The sequence below is a fragment of the Cervus canadensis genome, chromosome 27, assembly GCF_019320065.1.
Source record: "Cervus canadensis isolate Bull #8, Minnesota chromosome 27, ASM1932006v1, whole genome shotgun sequence".
NCBI lineage: Eukaryota > Metazoa > Chordata > Mammalia > Artiodactyla > Cervidae > Cervus > Cervus canadensis.
This window is the reverse complement of record NC_057412.1, coordinates 33752450-33773346: the sequence shown is the minus strand read 5'-3', so window position 1 is coordinate 33773346 and position 20897 is coordinate 33752450. Positions and strand designations below refer to the sequence as shown.

Below are 20897 nucleotides of genomic sequence, written 5' to 3'. Positions count from 1 at the left end.
CACTCCAGTATTCTTGCCTGGGAAATACTATGGACAGAGGAACCTGGCAAGTTATGTCCATGAGGTCACAAAATGAGTCAGACATGACTTAGCAACTAAACAACAACAAAAATTATTCCAAAAGAGGCAAAATTTAAAGACCAAAATCACATGTGATTATGAAATAACCAACAGCTAGGATGAAATGTCCAAACACTAACTGACCGTATTCCTCCTTGGCTCTGAAAGCTGAATGTATTATACAGAAACAACACAAAATCTACTAGTGTGCTAGAAACACCATGAGACACTGAAGGACAGGGAGGCCTGGCGTGCTGCAGTCCGTGGGATCACAAAGAGTCAGACACGACTTAGCAACTGAGCAATAACAACAAGACTAGAAACTCCTTGCGGGCAGTGCTTTTTTTCTCACGCTCTTTTGACTCTAAAGTGTCTAGCAAAGGAAGTGCTTATACATGTTCAATGACTGATTCTCAATTATCTAGAGTCAAATGATACAAATATCTTCTGAAGTCACTTTTTAAAACACCTTATGTTGTATTAATTAAAATAAGAGTTTTTTCTTTACTATTGCTCACAGGTCACATTATGTATTCCAAAAGAAAGCTAATAAATTATGATAGAATAGCAAAGAGAAATCTGGCCTCATTAAAAATATTTTTTTCTCCCAAACTATGCAGATCCTTTTGTAAGGCAAGTTTTTCATTTTTCAGCTTCATTATATTTTACAAAATTCCCTGTATGTAACAGTGATTCTTCTGTATTTTGATATCTACTAATTAGCTAAGAGGTCGTAAGCGATTTCCCCATCCTATTGTTAAACACATTACATTTCATTAACTGTTCAGTCAACTTAAGTTTTTAAATAATTGTTAGTACTATGCTAGGTTCATGATCTTTTTTGAAAAACCAAAAAATGAGCCCCTGATGGATGAGGTTATTGAAAGACTTGGTGGATCAGAGATCTAAATCAGTACACTAAATCCCAATTAATTATAAGAATAAAAATTAGTTATATAAAATTTAAAGAAATAGCTGTTCTTTACATAAAAAAAGATACCCTTCTTTTCTACACCTTGACTATGGTATTCCATGAGAGATATATGTTGTAATCTTCCAAGGTGACAATTCAAACTTATGTTTGTTTCCTAAGGAACATATAAATTTAAGTAACATATCTCATTTCAATTTTTTGCTTGTAAGTGCCTTGAGATGTTTCATGCTGTATTTCTTTATACTCACTTCTTATGGAACATCTGTTTCTATAACAGGTTAAACAATTGTCCCTCTCCTGTTTAAGCATTGTTGAAAATAACTACTTATATCTCTGTTGAAAATCATAATTTCTATAGCTCACATCTAATAATATCAGAGTGTTTATTGAAAGGAAAATTGATTGTTGAGAGAGAAACTATCTGGTGAACATTTTCTAAGTTTGTCACTGGTTAAAATTTGTCACTATTCAAAATTTGTCTTTTATTTTCTATTTCTTCTTTGTCTGTCACATATCATGAGTGCATTCTATAATGCTTATCTAGAAATTACCTGTTTTATACTGTAGGTACCATTTATTATAAAATTAATAATGAAATTAAAAGTTTATTTTTGTTTTTTTTTTGTATCCTTTACTGCCAAAATACCCCTAGCTAGATCTGCCCAAACTCTAAAAGTATATTATGTGACTTTCTGCATCTGTGACCTTCTATTTGAAAATTTAGCCTTCATAGAATCTATATTTCTCAAACACATGTACGCCCATGGCAGATTCATGTCAATATATGACAAAACCAATACAATATTGTAAAGTAATTAGCCTCCAATTAAAATAAATAAATTTATATTTTAAAAATCTCAAAAAAAAAAAGAAATTATAACATTGTGGCAATGATATAGAATTTCAAATGTAATAGCACATAAGATACTACTAGGTATATTATGTGTTACAGATGTATATCTGTGAGTGTGCACATACATACATAAATGTAAATAAATATGTCATCCATTAGCAATACAATTCATATCTATAGGAGTACTGTTCAACAGTTGATTCTGAAGAACTCTAAAAGTCAAGAAACTTTAGGAGAAACTAAGATACATATCAGTCATGATCAGTAAAATGCAATATCATAGAAATTACCCTAAAATTCATTACCATCTTTCTAGATTCTTCATATCCTATATCCAGTTGACACAATTTCTTACCGGACATCATAAATGACCAGTATCCATAACTTCCATTCTATGCCATGCCAGATATCTTTCTTGGATGACCTGAATAAACGAACTGTTCTTTGCACCTCTATTTTAAGTCCACAGAATGAACTTCCTAATGTCTAGACTGTTGAACAATTTTCCATTAAAAGAATCCCAACTCTCTGACATGGTGTATGAGGCTTTTCACAATCCAGGATAATTCTGTTTTTCCTTTCACAAATTCCATGTTCTGCTCTTCTCTACATTACTTTCAGAATACACGCGCTATATTTTTTTCTCAACATACAGTGCTATTTTATAGTCTGTGTTTTGTGTATGTGATGCCTAATCACATACACCGCATAAATTACTATTTGTGTTTAAAGCTTCACGTATTTACTCTTGACATAGTTTACTCTGACTCACGTTAAGCAGAGCTGATGACACACATTTCGGTATTATTGAATCACCGTGTATCTTAATTGATGACTATCACTATATTGTAGTTACTGCTCCACACATTCTCTTCTCCCAGATTGCTTCTCAAGGAAATGGCTTCATTAACTCTCTTACAATAGGCAGTATAGAATAATGGTAATGTACATAAAGTAAAAAGTCAGACTCCCTGGTTTTATTCCTGGCTCTGTCACTTACTAAGTGCATGATCTTGTTTAGTTATTTAAATTTGGAGGTGGGGCTTATTTTTTCTGTAAAATGAGAGTAAAACGTTATCAGGCGGTCGTGAGAATTAAACAAGTTGACATGGAAAGCACTGCAAATAGACCACAGCGCATTGTAGAAATATTAGCAGTAGGTACTGTTTTTTGTATCTTTTACTGCCTATGGTAGTAGCAGCACACAGCAGGAGCTCAAGCCGTTACTAAATAGGATGAATGAATTCCAATACACGGAAGCTTGTGCAAGCACCGTTTATATTGCATAAACTATTCAGAATTCGATTCCAAAAAATAATGTGACTCCACAGACTTTCCTTTCTAAAATAATGTTAGCATCTTTAGTTCTTCCCATAGTGTTTACCACTGGATATTTTCTTTGAATTAGGATCATATATTTCAGAAATGAAAAAGTATTTATTTTAGAGGAGATTATTACCATGGCAAATTATACCACAAAATATTTCTTGGGTTATAAAACTCCTGCCCTGATTTTTACATTCTAGTTTACAAAATCTGCTGAAGAACTAACTTGCTATCCTAACTAATAATTATCACATTACAGAAAGCTACATAAGAATGCCTTATATTTCTATAAAAATATTCCATAAAAATTACTGTTCAGAAGGCAAAAGTATTGTTAATAATTTTGAGATGTTTAAAATCTTGAGGATTTATTGGTTAAAAGATAACACATCTAAGCCTTCTATCTGAAGACTAGTCACATTAAAATGATGTACTAATTTTTTAAAAAGATCTCAAAACATTCATTGGTTCTTATGAAAACTGAGAGTAAACGAGATTTGTTTTGATTATGAGCTAACATATAAAACTACTATTTCAATGCAAGTACAGTAATATTTGAATCTAAGCTAAAATCAATTTTTAGTTGTCAGAGAATGAGTTAAGAATTTTTAGGCAGAAAGTGACATCTCAGTCCCTGGATCATAAATCAAGTTGTGATGAGAGGATAGGGATACACGAGAGAATGGAGAGCTAATAATAATCCTATACAACCCAATTTTCCTCTTAGCCTTACGAAAGATCAGCATTTTTCAACTGCTGAGAAAAGAGCGCAATACTGACTGATGTATCCCAAGATTTGGTTATTCTTTAGGATACTGTAAGGCAAGACGTTCAGACAAAATAGTCCTGAAATTCTGTGAAATGTAGTCTCTTCAACATTAAATCACATAATCTTGAATCTTTCTTTGGTACCGTCCTCAGCCAAGACAGAGAGATTAATGAAAGACCACTAAACAGACCCAGAAAGCAATGATTTTGAGGATGACCTTGAGGATCCCTGAGCTTCAGCTGCTTGTCTGTGTAATTAAGGAATTACAGTAGATGATTTCTAAAGTCTCTGCTGGCTCCAAAATTGATTACTCATTCAAATATATGCTACTGCTCCAAATAAGATAAAAATATGCCCCCCTTATAAGAAAGTGAAGCAGCTCTATCAACAAACATTTTCACAAAATTCTATACAGTTATCTTTGGTTTAGGACTACATTGTTACCTGCTTTTTCAACACTCAAGAGAATGAGTAAATTAAAATTGAAATTATCACTGATTCTACTTTAAAAACTGATTACCCAGCACATCCATCCATTCAGGATAGACATGACAAACGGTTTTATAGCACAGTTTACAAAATTGATTCATACCATCCATGAGCTTTAAACTCCATTGAAGACTTTTGAGATCAATGTTTATGACTACCAGATGCCTTGATATTCACGGCACGGAGTAAGTATCCAGGTGTAGACTAAGAGTTAAGGTTCTTTGAAACCACCCTGCTGTGTCTGTCCTCTCTTCCTGCAAGAGCTGAATCTCCTTGGTTTCTGGATTCATGGTCTTGTCACTTTATGCTGAGAAAAAAGATCACTCTTTACATTTGTCTAAAGTTTGAAAAATTCCAGACAAAGGAGCCTGATGGGCTACAGTCCATAAGGTCCCGAAAAGTCGGACATAATTGATTGACTGAGCACGCATGGGCCACAAAAACCTTAGCTTATTCTTAGCCCTACACCCAAAAGAACATTAACTGGTATTGTCACTTGGAAGGGAAATTTGATTACATTTACCAAGCATCTTATGCCCTCTTTTTTTCCTTTTGCTTTGTCTTCCTTAGTTCATTATTTTCTTCTGTGGAGTTCCCCAAAGGTCTTACAACTTACACAATTCACCAAATTTGGTTTCTCTTTATTTTATGCCTTTATTATAAAAATAATCTATTAATAAAAATTCTTTTTTTTTTTAATATCCCTTCTTGGAGTGTCATTTAGCCTATGCCAAATCACTAAGATACATAATTAGAAGAACACAGGGCTGACCCTTGGTTTCTATAATCTGTTATGAGAACTTTTACAGTGATTTTCAAATGCTTTTTCTGACTCCTGTCTGTTCTTTGATTACAGTATCCTCCATAATCACCTCTTTAAAATATGACCCTTGAATAATCTCCAATATCTTTAGTGGGGCACATAAAATCTATTATAAGCTGATCTCAGTAACTTTCTAGGAATGTTTCATAGTCGTTTACCAAACAACCTTAAATTCAAGTAACTCCTTGATGGGGAATTTTCATGTTTCTATTCCAATTTCACTATCACTTAATTTATGGCTTTTCTAGTCTTTTGGTTTTAGTGTTATCTCTCTTATCGTGAGCAATGGATGCAAATGTATAAACATCTTCAGCATTTACAAATACTGAAGCTACTACAATCAACTTAAACTGAGCTCCAATATTACATGAGAGAAACTTGAGAATTCTAAAATGAATTCCTGTTACAAAAGTGCTAAGAATAGATTCCTTGAGTGGCTGGTAAAATGCCTATTTTTCCTGCTATGTGTTTATAGTAATATCCTAAATTTTAAAATATCCAAACTATATTTATCATGAATTATGCATAGTGCGGCATCGAGAGTTTGGAACAAACTACAGCATAGCACCATATCAAGCAGCAGTCGATTCCTTTCATAAGTAATACCTGTTTCATTATAGCAGATAATGATTTTCTAGCAGAGTGATTCCCAAAGTTGAACAGCATGAGAATCACATGGAAAGCCTGTGAAGAAACAGATTGCTGAACCCTGATCCCAGGATTTGTAACACAGTAGTAGGTCTTAGTTAGAAGCCCAGAATTTTGCATTTCTAATAATTATTGTTTAAAAATTTAAAACAAAAACAAAAAAAAACCCAAAATTAAAAACAATTTCAATATATTAGTTTATATAGATACAGCTATATATGAGTCTGTAGTTTTACATATGTATATAGTTTTATATAACTGTATATACATAACGTGTATATGTATGTTAAGCTGCCTTATTCCTAGAATGAATAAAACAAACTTTCAAACAGGCTATTCAGAAAATTGAATATACTATCCCCCTTGATGTTTTCCATCTTATGTCCCATGTAAAAGGGATAAATGATTTTAGCAAGTCCCAAGAAATTTGGGCTATTACATTGATAATTCGTCTTCATATAACATTTCCTGAATAAAGTGAACATCACTAGCAAAAAATAAACAAAACTGATGGTAATCAGTGAGCTACGAAGTTTGCAGAAATACTTGAAGTGGCTTGTATTGTAAATGTTATAACCTTTAAATGTTCTCAGGTCCAATGGCTATCATTTGGGACATGGGACTTATTTAAAAAGTGTTTTACACTGTATTTTTTTTACAGGCCAAATTTAATTTCTTTAAAAAAAATCTTTCAAAAGAAATGAAACACCAGTGAATAATAAACCTAAAGGTCAAGACCATTAATTCATGAAATTAAAAAGAAAATATTTAAGGAGTAAAGTAAATAAGTAAAACTTTTGGGAAAATAATGATTTTTATAAATTCCCATCAAAATTCTTGACTTACACTTAATGAAATGACAGAATGGAAATTCGTCTCCTTTGGAACACATATGCTACATTTATATCCTATATTCAAATGAAAACTTGGAAACTTGAAAATATAGCATTTGTTCTAAGTATGCTCTTTAAAATATTAAGGGAGCTGGACATTTCTTAGCAATACAAAAATTGATATCCAATCTGCTATATACCCTTTTGTACATGTGTCAACAAATTTAATGTAAAATAAGTATGAAAGCCATTCTTTTTTTAAGTTTAATATCTATATTTTGGTTATTCTTATTTTAATAATTCCTTTTTTATAAGAAAGTACTTTCACTTGAAGTTGCACAAAGTAAAATATTTTGGTGCTAAAAAAGTTGTTATTTTTATAAAATGCTATCAATATGACAAATCACTAGAAGCAAAATTTTACTTCCAAATTGAAATTTTTTAAAAAACAAATATGAAATCAACATAATAAAATTATTAAATATTTAAACATTCAAATTAAACATGAAAATTATTTGTGTATCTTAGCTTCTTATTAACTTTGTAGTTACTTATGTTAAATGACTAATATCATTTAAATGTTAAATATCACAAAGCACAAATTTGTGGGTAAAGCTGAAATAAAGAAAATCCATTCAAATATGTTTCAAGTCTCCTTTCCTCTAAACCCAACAAAGCTATACATCAAAGAAAAAGAAAAAAAAGTATATCACATGTCATATTTTAAAAATTCTAATTCAATCCCCCAAATACAAACAAGCATTGTTTTGATACAGAGAGGGGGATTTATACAGAAATATACAACATTATCAATGAAAACTATTTCTTTTTCTTTAAACACTAACATCATTTCTGATAAAACAGATACAAGATAACATTTTAAATTTTATAAATTTAATATTGCTAGAATAAATTCTATTTTTGTTGATTTCTACCACTTATTCACCTTCCCCCTTATTTTATAGTGTATTTTACTTCAAGGAAAGGTTAAAAAAGACCTATAAAACTTTGTCATGTTTTTCTAATTCATTGGACAACTTTCCTTGAAAGGTCAGCACAGTGGGTGAAAGTGACATATATAAAATATATAGCATTGTTCATGCTAGGCAGAAAAATTTTAAATGACCAAGAATCACATGTCAAAAATTTTATTTTCCTGGATGGACTATTCAGCATATGAAGCAGAATTTGGATTGTGATTCACAAAGGCAGAGTCCCAGGTGGTTATCATTGACACCCAGTTGTCAACATATTCTTCCTGCATTTCAGACACCATTCACAAAATGAAAGGTAGAAATCCAGTAGGTAAGACTTCTAGAACCCAGACTTCACAAATAGCAATAATTCCAATATTGAAGGCAAATTATACTATATTAGAGACTTGTTTTAGAGAATATTTTTATTATTTCCATTTTTCTTGATGATTCACTCAATTCTAAATACTTCTAGTTTTAGGTAATTGGAATTTATTTGCAGGATACCAGATTTTTACCCCTAGACAACAGCCTATATAATTTTCAATACTGAGCTATCTTAAGCTACTTTTCTTTTTCAGTTAACTTCCAATGCATAGGCTTGTAGTATTTCTAAATACTAAATACTTATTATTTTCTACTAAGTAGATCTGCTAGTACAAAAATTAATATATGTAATATAGACATAGATGTATATCTATAGTATTATATATGCACATTTATATATTATATAAATACATCTGTAATATATACTCATACATATATAATATATACACTATAGTATGTGTAATTTTACTTAAGTTATGCCATTGAAAAGAGAGTGAAATCATTAACAGACCCCATCTAAAACAACAGATTGGAACATCAAATTTTTCTCAACAAATGAAAAGTCAGTGTTAGTTTCATTATCCTCCCTTGTATTGGAAAGCTTTTACTATTTACTTACCCAGGTAATTTAAATTTATGGGCAATTAATCTAAGAACCTTAAATGGGAGAAAAACAGGGGGAATTTCATGAAATGGGAATTAGTGTCAAAGAACTTTCCATTTCCAGGCTGAGATAAATATCAATGAAATAACTGCAATCACATAGAACTATAAGCTGAGGTTGTACAACAAAGAACAAGGCAGATGAGCTAATAGGTGTTATATCCTAGTCTTGGGGGTGGCAGGAGGGTGGCATATGAGAGTTAGAAGGTATCCCTGAAGAAGAAATATTAATATTTTGAGGAAATTCTAACTCTTATTTTGATTCTTTCAATTCAAAATGTATTTCAAGATTATATGCAAACTTTGACCTGTGCAGATTCAATGATATAACAATCACGTGCTGTTAATGGAAATATTTTGAGCTCTTAATTGAGAAGAGGTATTAACTGGCACCCCAGGTAATACTATCAACTTTCCTTTTCCAAAATTCAAATCTAAGACATGGTGTAGACTGAGATTTAAGCAGACGTATCAGTGAATTGACTGTTCATTAGAAGGACTGATGCTGAAGCTGAAGCTCCAATACTTTGGTCACCTGATGTAAACAGCCGGCTCATGGAAAAGACCCTAATGTTGGGAAAGATTGAAGGCAGGAGGAGAAGGGGACAACAGAGGATGAGATGGTTGGATGGCATCACCAACTCAATGGACATGAGTCTGAGCGAGCTCCGGGAGATGGTGAAGGACAGGGAAGCCTGGCATGCTGCAGTCCATGGGGTTGCAAAGAGTTGGACATGACTGAGCAACTGAACAGTGACAATTAATGAATTTAGCAGGTTTGGATTAGAATGGAAAAATTATAAAATTCATCTAAGATTAAGAAATGATATCTGTATACCTCTTTTACATATATTTGTGTGTGTATATATATGTATATATATAGATAGATAGATAGATAGATAGATAGATAGATATAGTTAGATATATAGGAACATCTCACTTGCCCAACTATCATTTACTCTAAAGTGCTGTGACTTAGAAATTACTGTTATGCCTCAATTAAATGTGAGGATAAATACTAATTAAGGTTAATAGGCCTGCATTAGGTCACACAGCAATAAAAGATACAGCCAGAATCCAAATGCAGATGTGCTGATTCTACATGATGTGCTTATTCTATTTTACTATCCTTCCTGTTATCTTTGACATTATCTTAAAGCACAAAAAAAGACAACCTGGGAAAATACAGATAACATTGTAGGATAGAATTATGCATTGCCATAGCCTTGATTGAGAAATCAGGGTGTCTGACCAGGAGATAAAGCATTACATCCTATCAGGATATCTACCTGGAAAGTATGAGAAATACAAAAAGAGTGGATTCAATAAGGAAAACATATGCCTCCACATAACTTAGTGGTTCTGAGGTGTCAGGGTTCCTGGATGGTCTCTCTAATGCTCTCTGGCTCTACCTTTCTGGCCATTAAGGGAGTGCAGGTCCTCCAGACTGGACTCTGGGCCATCACAGAGCAAACTCAGAGGCCCAAAACACCTGGCCTCCCCCCACGTTTTTTTTTTATTTTTAATTGGAGGACCACAATTATAATATTGTGTTGGTTTTGGCCATAGGAGAATTAGCCATAAGTATACATATGTTCCCTCCTTCTTGAACCTCCTTCCAACCTCCCAACTCATCCCACCCCTCTAGACTGCCACAGAGACCTCCTCCTAACTTTTTATTGGAAGGAAACTTTCCCAAAAGTCACTGCAGTCCTGGTCCAGTCTCACTGGCTTTACATTACTCTTGCCTAAACCAACACTGGAAAAATGACTTAATTATCATGATTTGCTCTCAGATGAATCAATACTCACCCTGCAAAGTAACAGAGGGGTCATTTTCTAAAGGAACACATAGGAGGGTGAAAACATGAACCGTTTCAGTGTTCCATCAGCAAAGAAAAACCAGGGAACAAATACTGGGTGAGCAACCAATGGGGTCTCTATTTGCCAGAAGACTGTTTTCTATTTAAGTGCATTATCACTGGTAAGTCAGCAATAAATCGATAGGAAAATCTTTATCAAAAAATGCCTAGGTGGGAGGGGGGATCGGGATTGGGAATACATGTAAATCCATGGCTGATTCATATCAATGTATGACAAAACCCACTGGAAAAAAAAAATAATAATAAAAAAAAAAAAGTGAAAAGGTTTTAAAAACAGAAAAAAAATAAAAAATAAAAAAAATAAAGTAAAAAAAAAAATGCCTAAAAGAATTGAAAGATGGAGGTGGTTTAATTTTTTTTTTTTTAATTTACAATTGCTGATTTTGAGACTTTTAATTTTACCCCACCCCTCCCTCAAATCTCTCTTCATTTTCTTTTCCTTAGTTGAGTTTATTTAATTGAGTCAAAGTTCTTGATTTCTTTGTACTGCTTAACCATCTTACCAATAATATCCTAAGTGAAAACTATGTAGCCTACTTCCTACTAATCTCTTCTCTGTAATCATACACAGACTAAGACATTTCAATCGACCAATCAATTTAAGTACTAGTCATGTGTAAACTATGGATTTTTTCTATATTACAATCCAACAATATGTATGGGCTTCGATATATGTTGATTATTCTCTAAATCAAAAAAACATTTAAACTACTGATTTATTTACTAACACTTCTCAATAATTAAGCCCCAAATTCAAATGTTATTGATGTAATTCATAGTTTATAGGGCCAGAGAAGGTTAATTGCTTGTTTGCTTTACTAAAGTGAACAAACTACCAGAAAATATCTATGTCAAAGAAAACTTTTTATTGAAAATGAATTATAATGAATTATCATGACCTTCTAGATAATTTCAGTGGACAAGTTTGAGTAATATTTCCATGAAATTCATTAGAGAACACCAAAGTTTCACTAAACTTCTTCATAGATCTTTTTTCCCATACCTAATAACATAGTACCAAACTGAGAGCTCAGATGATAAAGAATCTACTTGCAATGCAAGAGACCTGGTTTTGATCCCTGGGTCAGGAAGATCTCCTGGAGAAGGGAACAGCAACTCACTCCAGTATTTTTGCCTGGAGAATTCCATGGACAGGCAACAATCCACGAGGTCGCAAAGAGTCAGACATGACTGAGCAATTAACACAATACCATACTTTTCTACCAGGTTTCCTTTAAGATATGAAGCACTATTTAAAAATAGAGAGAGAAATAATCCTCCCAAGAAAATAACATAGGTCAATTCTCAGGTTTTATGTGTGAATATATCTCTGGGGAAGAGAATGAATAGGAGTAGAAAACACTATATATGAAGGAATGAGCCGCTCTTGACAATTTTCCCCCAAATAATAATTTTAGATAGCTGGGGTGATGTAATCATTACATGAAAGACATTTCAAATTTGGAAAGAACTATTGGTCTATTTCTTAAAACTTGTATTTAAAAAGATTTGGCATTTAGAGCTTCTGATGGAAGTATGCCTGGGACTTAAAGAAGTTGCTGACTACCCTTAAGGTCTTTTCAGTGACCACACCTCCCGATGGATCACCATTATCCACTCCCTGAGTAAGGGCTTCTCAACCTGGAAGCTGTCATTTTGCACCAGGTCATTCTGAGTTGTAGGAAGCTGTCATGTTCTTTGTAAGATGTTAAGTAGGACCCCTAGTTTCCATACTAGATGCCCATTGCTCCCTGCCTACCCAGTTGTGACAGCCAGCATATCTCCAGACAAATATCCCCACGGGGCAAAATCAAAATCGCCTCCCCGCTTACCTACCCCTTCATCAATTGAGAACCATTTCCCTAAATCAAAAGTATCAGCTTTTCTAAGCCACTTGTCAAGTCATACTCACAGAAAAAAGGAATAGAAAAGTGGTTGCCAAGAGGTGAGGGTGGGGGAAATGGGAAGGGGTTGGTAAGATGATACACACTGTCAGCTGTGGAGGTAGGACTGAGGATCTAATGTAATACCTGGTGACTATAACTGATATCACAGTATCACAATACTGAAATTTTCTAAGAGAGTAGAACATGCATGTTCTCAGGGAAAAAAAACAAACAGAAGCGAGTAGGATATTTAAGTGATTAAGTATGCTGTGACATCATTATAATTTTTTCCTCCAAAGTTTATATTTATATTTTAGTTAACCTGAAAACAGATGCCCTTCTACTTATTAGGGTTAATTAATTAAAACAATAACTAGTTCAAACTTATTTCCAGCTATCACTTCATTTTTTATGGAAAACCCTGAGGCATATATAGCACTACTGATTTAACTATCTATTCCTTTTAAAACTAAAACAAACACAAAATTCTTATATCCTAGTCAAATTGAAAATGGCAATGAGTAGGCAATAAAAATAATAAATTGAATCTACAGGCACAAACAATCATACAAGCAAAGATGTTAAATCCCAAACTTCAACTGACCATAGAGTTTCCAGTCAAGAATATCATCAGTATCTCAAAAAGAAATTAATATTAACATCACATTTTCTAAATTAGTGCTACTTATTTCCTCATGTACATTATGGTTAACATAACATGTGGAGGGGAGAAGATTAAAAGAAAAAATGTGTTACAAATCAACCCAGGACAATAATTGACATATTTGATTTTTCCTTTTCTCGTTTACTGAATCTTTGGGGACTTAAGGTATTATAAACATCACTATCTGTCAGGGAGATGTTTTTTTATCTCCCTGCTAGTTTTAATGATAAGCTTGGAGAGGTTGGCCAGCTATTTTAAGGCCATTTAATGCATCTGAAATAGGGAAGTCACAGCTGCTATATAAACCAGAAAAGCCATGAAGAGGAGGCCGGAGTGCCTGAGGTCAGCTTTCTGAGGCTGAAGGAGAGACTGAAAGCTGTTCATGAGAAAACCATAAGGGATTCCTAGGAGAAAGGAAGTGGGAAATTGGGCAAGAGATGGGAAAAGTCAAGAGGCAAGTTACCCTTACCCTGAGGAGTGTTTCTTAAATTTAATGTGCTTTAATGTGAATCACCTGAGGCCATGTTGAGAGGCAGATTCTGACTCAGAAGGTCTGGGGTGGGGCTGCATTTCTGAGAATCCCCCACATGCTGACACTGCTGATTGGTGCATGCACACTTTACATGGCAGGGTTCTAGAACACCCTTCCCCACCCCCCATATATCTGGAAATAAAAGTGTTAACTTTGTTCATCATAAAATCTAAGATAAACAAGGTATATGAATTCATTTCCCCAAATATTCTATATGGAGAAACAAGTTTTCCTTATACCTTCTTTAAAGCAGAAATAAAAAGAGAGAGAAGTAAACTGCTGCTTTGATATTTAAGTTAATTTGTTAATTTTTTATTTTTTAAAGATATATTCTATTTATATTTATAGATGTAAAGAATTAGTATGGTTTTGCTTTTCATATCTTCTTAGACAGCAATCATGTCTTCTATGATATGTTATCTTATGGAGTAATGAAAAACTCAAATTTCTAAAATCAACATTATAGTGGAGTATGAGTTGGACAATGAGTTTTAAATCAGTTTTCCAGCTCAATCCTGAGTTTCTACTCATTTGTTATGACTACCCAGGATGTGCTTTATCTTAACCATTTGATTCCTTTTGCACCTATGGGAAAACCAAATGCTGGCTTACTTCATACTCTCCCTTTCTGAGCCACAAACCAAGACCTGATTATGTGATAGGTTTTGGCATTATGTCAATGTCAAGGTGCACCAGAAAAAGAAGCAGATACAGGATGACAGATAGATGAAGTATTCCTGATGCAAAACATCCGTTGGTGAGGAAGAAGCTGCTAGTAAAAATTAGTATGTTTAGGCACAGAAATCTAAAGACTGAACACCAAGTCAAAGTAATTATAACCTCTTTGAAAAGAGGACGGTATAGGAATAAAATAAATAGGAATATATACCTTTTTTCCTACAACAACTATTTCTAAATAGCACTTTGCATTTTCTACAAGCTATTCTTGGAAACAAAACAGATGTGTTTAGGCTTTTTTTGTAGTTTTTTAGGAAGAAGAATTTTCCAAATGTATGAGCCTCTTTTTCTTCTGAAAGAAAGAATGTATGACAGAAAACCACAAAATACTGTAAAGCAATTATCCTTCAATTAAAAAAAGAAAAGGAAAACTTTCTCACACAAAGAATTATCATAAACATTCGGGTCCCGAAATGGCATACACTTTAGTAACCTGTGTCTGGTTTCATAATGTTAAAGGTATATACAAAACTTAGAATTTAAAGGCAGCCATATTTTTCCTGGCTTCCCAAGGGTAAAGAATCCACCTGTCTATGCAAGAGATATGAGAGATGGTTCGATCCCTGAGTTGGGAAGATCCTCTGGAGGAGGGCATGGCAACCCACTCCAGTATTCTTTCCTGGAGAATCCCATGGACAAAAGAGCCTGGTGGGCTATATAGTTCAAAGGGTTGCAAGGAGCTGGACATGACTGAACGACTTTACAAGCATATATATATTTCTGTAAACAAAATGCCTAATTTTAAACTGACCTAGACAAATTAAAGACATTTTAAGCAAAGGAATGAAGGCAACACAGGTTTATAGTCTTAACAAATACATCCTACTCTACTTGGAATTGTCTCCACAGTTGATTTTAAGGCTACACACTCTAGAGCTGACCATCTCCAAATACACATTTTCCACATCACTTAAAATTTGTGAAGTCTCTTCTCAACTCACAGATTCTGGCTGCATCACAAAAAGATGTTAGGTATCATGCTTAGATCATCTGCATCATGACAGTAATAGTCAAACCACTTATTTTAGTTCATTCAAACTATGGATAAATTCAGAAGAGGGAAAAAAAAAACAACTTCCAAATGCTTGATAGTTCCATTGGACACAAATATTAAGCTGTGTTAGTCCATGTATTGACTACAGTGGTAAACAAAATTTCTCATCAGAAGTATAGGAGTTCCTGTCCCCAATAATCCTAATCTCTAAGAAAGGCAAGGCACAGAATTGTGTTCCTTTCAAAAGTTAACCAAACTCACCCCATGTGATGGATAGGAGATCCAGCCCAGCTCCCCTTGAATGGTTTTTGAATCCAGTAAATTGACTGAAAAAAAAAAAACAAAAAAACACAGGTACACAAACACAGTTAAAAGGAATGAATTCTATTTAACTGTCAAATTGACGTTGTGTGTGTTGCTGAAATAACAACATGTTAAAAAACATGACTCTGCTCACTATCATTATATGTGTATGATTAATATAAGAAGGGTATTACAAAGAAAAGAAATAATAGGGAAAGGTAAGGGACCAAAAGTTTCTGTGACTTTTTAAAAAACTGTTTATGTTTGTTTATAAATATATTATATTCAATATACTGACAGAATAATTTCAGGTTTAAAGAGAACACTATAAAAATGCAAAGTAGGAAACACTAATGCAAGCAAGAAATCAAAATAATTGCAAAGACCATTAAATTTGACAAATTGACATATGATTTCACTATAAATTAGTTAAATATGATTCCATAGTGAAACATATTTTTTACATATTTGATATGGCATCTTCATACTGTCCCTGGCCAAATATTTTACTCTGTAATCTGTATTTTTTTAAACACTGTATAAATTGTGTACTTATACATAATGAATAAAATGCTTAGCTACCAGTTTGAGGAAAAACCAAAGTAAAAATGTGTATTATAATCACACCTGTGTAAATCTGTACTTATTTAAAGAAAGTATTGTTACCCAAAGGCTCCAATAACTTTGCTCAGAATTTTCTGCTAATTATTAAGTCTGGTAAATGATAAAATATAACAAGAATGTGGCTGCATTTTAAATATATTAAAAGAGAAAGGCAAATGATTTATTTTAAGCCCAGAAAGTATTAATTTGAAGTGGATTAAAATATAAAAAGGTACTTTAATAACAAAGGGATTGTGTTGATTGTCAATCTGTTAAATAGTGGAAACTATGGTTTTACCACATCCTTTTTCTAAATTCCCTTGGAGAAGGGAATGGCAACCCACTCCAGTATTCTTGCCTTAAAAATCCCATGGACTGTGGAGCCTGGTAGGCTCTTTGTAGGGGTCACAAAGAGTCGGACACGACTAAGCAACTTCACTTTCACTTTTTCTAAATTAGAAAATAACCCCATGATTGATTAATGGAAGATGCAGAAGAAATTTACATAAAATATGAAGGTATTATTAACATGAACTAGAGAAGGTGAATCAATAAATATAATAAGAGAGACTTATTTTGAAGGGTTCCATATATTCACAAGTCAAAACATAACATTAATATAGGCAAAGTACATGTCCACATGCTGTCAATAAAGTGTTTCATGATGCATGAAAAGCACCACCCTTTCTTTAATCAACCCATTTATTGTCTTACAAAGGAAACACTAAACTTATAAAATGTTAAGAAAAAGAATTATATGTGATTGATGTTAGAATTCTGAATTTTCAAGCACTGATTTTAAAAGATATTTGGTTAGATGAAAAATATACAAGATGAGTATAAGAAAAGTTTCTAATCATTAAGTTAAAAAAGATAAAATTCTCAAAGTCAGATCCTCTAAGTTTTGTGAGTAAAAAAAAACAAGCAAAAAAGAAAGAAAGAAAGAAACACACAAAAAAACCCTATAAACTTAATTTATTACACTGGAATTCCTTAATGATTAAACTTTTTTCCCTTCACAATAAGTTAATCCCAGTGAGAAGTAATTATATTTAGGTAAAAGGAGGAGAAAGTTGTTGCATAAATTGCATAGTGTAATTTCCATAATGAAATTATTTCCTCAGATATCAGTTTGGAAATTAACAGTATGCTTAATTGTATTGAAGTTATCTCTGAAAAATGATTCTTTAAAAACTTTTGCCAGTTAATGTTACAGATAATATTTCAGATTGAGCTCAGTCGCTCAGTCGCGTCCAACTCTTCAACTCCATTGACTGTAGCCCGCCAGGCTCCTCTGTGCATGGGATTTCCCAGGCAAGGATACTGGAGTGGTTTGCCATTTCCTTCTCCAAGCGATCTTCCCTACCCAGGGCTCAAACCCATGTCTCTTGTGTCCCCTGCATTGTCAGGCAGATTCTTTACCACGAGTGACACCTGGGAAATCCAGAATTTCAGATTAAATCATGTTAAAGAATTTTTGAAAAGATGAGAATACATCCTCACCTTTAAAGTATGTTACCAACATTCACTCTGATAAAGACACACCTACTGCAGTTGTTGGTTCTGTCAGTCATCAGGTGACTTCCCATCAGGTGATTTACACTCAGGGATTTGCATAGTAGAATCTGCAGGGCCAGTATTCATAAGTTATTAGGTCAGATTTGTAATGTCTTTAGGGATTTAAATGATTCAATGTTTTGTGTGTATGTAATAACTGAATATGTACTAAATGATGAATATATGTCACTCCACATGCTAAGATGAATGGATGATTTAATTTCAATATTAATAACCAGAGGAAAAAAGTGTTTGAGGCAAGGAAAATGTGATTTAGTAAATTTAGTAAATTATTCATTGGAAGGTAGGTTGTTCACTAAGGAGCTATACCCTTAAGTTTTCTCTGATGATAATGATGAGGGGGAAAAAGACTAGATTAATCACATTAGCATTTGGTTTCTACTCAAAGGAGAAAAGCTAAACCAAAAAGAATTGCATTGCATTGTCAATTAAAATTAAGTGTGAGAGATTAATTAAATCTATTGCATTCACTCAGAAATTGAATTTTTAGTGCACTCTATTTAACTTGAATGAGGCAACACAAAATTAGCAGCATTACTCATGATTCTGATCCTCTGATCTATTATACATAATAATGTCTGCACTGGTTATCTCACAATATTGCTATGATGATCAAATAATATAAATTTATTTAAAGCCACCTGAGATCTTAACATGCTATACAGATTCAATGTTCTTGTAACCTTAAAATATTAACTAACAACAGTTCCATTTTGTCTTATGAATTGTATTGAAAATCAACCATCAATATATAGCCTAATAGAGAAGAAAACTGGCATCAAAATTCTTTTCAAAAGGACTTATTTGGGGCTTATAAAATGTCTTTTGTTTATAAATAAATAAGAACAACACAACCTAGGAATTCTAGCCACGTTAAAGTAATGACTGTTAGACTGAAATTGGCCATGATATAAACCTTCAGTCTGCTGTGATCAGTTGTATAGCAATCTCAGTGTAGCGTAATTGAGATAAGAAGAGAAAGTTAATGGAATTTGAAAGTCAACCTGCTGTGAGTAATGTCTCTGGATACACTGATCCAGAGACATCACTCTAACCTTGCAATACAATGTCTTAATTATCACAATCATACAGGCAAGAACATTAGTTACTAATGCTTTCCTCTTGCAAAAATGTTGGAGACCTAATCACAGTCTAAGGGGTACTGTTTAAATGTCAGAGTAGATAGAATTGTGATGTACAAATATATTGTAGTCTGAGTTTTAGTAACAATGCATAATATGAAAAGTTTATTTTAATTGCTGAAAATTTTGCATTTACAATGATCAATTTTAACAAAAAAGAATCGGTAATTATGTTTAAAGGTAGGTGGGAATATATAGATAGACTAATTCTTTAATGACTGCCTCATGCCAGGTTATATGCCAAAGATACAAATGATCTCTTACTAGATTTCATATTCTAATAGTTTGATTTCCAAATAGTTTTGATTTGTAATAGAAAATATCTCAGTTCCTTAATTTCAAAATACTTTCTAGTCAAAGAGCTATGTAGCACAGATGAGCTTCTAAAAGTGTTTGAAATCGAACACGTTTTGCAGTGTTCCAACCCAATTAGGTTGAGATATAAATAGAAACCTTTTGGCAAAAAAACACTGTGAGAAGTCTGGTTGGATATTGTCCTCAATGTCTGTCACATGCTTTATTTACTGTCTAGTCTCACTGCTTTTAAATAGGAAAAAAAAAAGTGTATAAAGGTGAAGGGGTTTACAGTCATGAAAACAATAAGGGAATCCTTACTCAGTCCCCTTGAACTGGCTTTGAGGTGGGCATTAAAGAGAGATTGGCTGGTCAAAACAATGTGTGCTACCTGCTAGGAATTAGAAGGTATAGAATGAAACAAGACAGATTTGATTTTCTTGGGCTCCAAAATCACTCTGGACAGTGACTGTAGCCATGAAATTAAAAGACAGTTGCTCCTTGGAAGGAAAGCTATGACAAACCTAGACAGGGAAACAGACATCACTTCCCTGACACAGGTCCTTATGGTCAAAGCTATGGTTTTTCTAGCAGTCATGTACAGATGTGAGAGTTGGATAAAAAGAAGGCTGAGTACTGAAGAATGGATGGTTTCAAATTGCAGTGCTGGAGAAGACTCTTGAGAGTCTTGAGGACAGCAAGGAAATCAAACCAGTCAATCCTTAAGGAAATCAACCCTGAATATTCATTGGAAGGACTGCTGCTGAAGGTGAAGCTCCAATACTTTGGCCACCTGATGTGAAGAGTCTACAATTGGAAAAGAACCTGATGCTGGGAAAGACTGAGGTGAAAGAAGGGAATATGCAGCAGAAGATGAGATCGTTCGATAGCATCACCACTCAATGGACATGAATTTGAACAAACTCTGGGACAGGTTCAATGCTGTAAAGAGCAATATTGCATAGGAACCTGGAATGTTAGGTCCATGAATCAAGGCAAATTGGAAAAGGTCAAACAGGAGATGACAAGAGTGAATATCGACATGCTAGGAATCAGCGAACTAAGATGCACTGGAATGGGTGATTTTAACTCAGATGACCATAATGTCTACTAATGTGGGAAGGAATCCCTTAGAAGAAATGGTGTAGCCATCATGGTTAACAAAAGAGTCCAAAATGCAGTACTTGGATGCAGTCTCAAAAATGACAGAATGATCGCTGTTTGTTTCCAAGGCAAACCATTCAATATCACGGTAATCCAATTCTATGCCCCAACTAGTAATGCTGAAGAAGATGAAGTTGAACATTTCTATGAAGACCTACAAGACCTTCTAGAAATAACACACAAAAAAGATGTCCTTTTCATTATAGGGGACTGGAATGCAAAAGTAGGAAGTCAAGAACCACCTGGAGTAAAGGGAAATTTAGCCTTGGAGTACAGAATGAAGCAGGGCAAAAGCTAATAGATTTCTGCCAAGAGAACGCACTGTTCATAGGAAACAGCCTCTTTCAACAACTCAAGAGAAGACTAGACTCTACACATGGACATCACCAGATGGTCAACACCGAAATCAGATTGATT

At 33.6% G+C, this 20897-nt stretch overlaps 1 protein-coding gene across 2 annotated transcripts in view; it reads right to left on the bottom strand.

The window, feature by feature from the left end:
* EPHA3 (EPH receptor A3) overlaps window positions 1-20897 on the bottom strand; it is a 387533-nt gene that overhangs the window by 347367 nt on the left and 19269 nt on the right. For both annotated transcript variants that reach the window (XM_043448655.1, XM_043448654.1), the window contains exon 2: window positions 15658-15722. In XM_043448655.1, the coding sequence (XP_043304590.1) occupies window positions 15658-15722 (65 nt within the window). The remainder of the gene's footprint in view (window positions 1-15657; window positions 15723-20897) is intronic.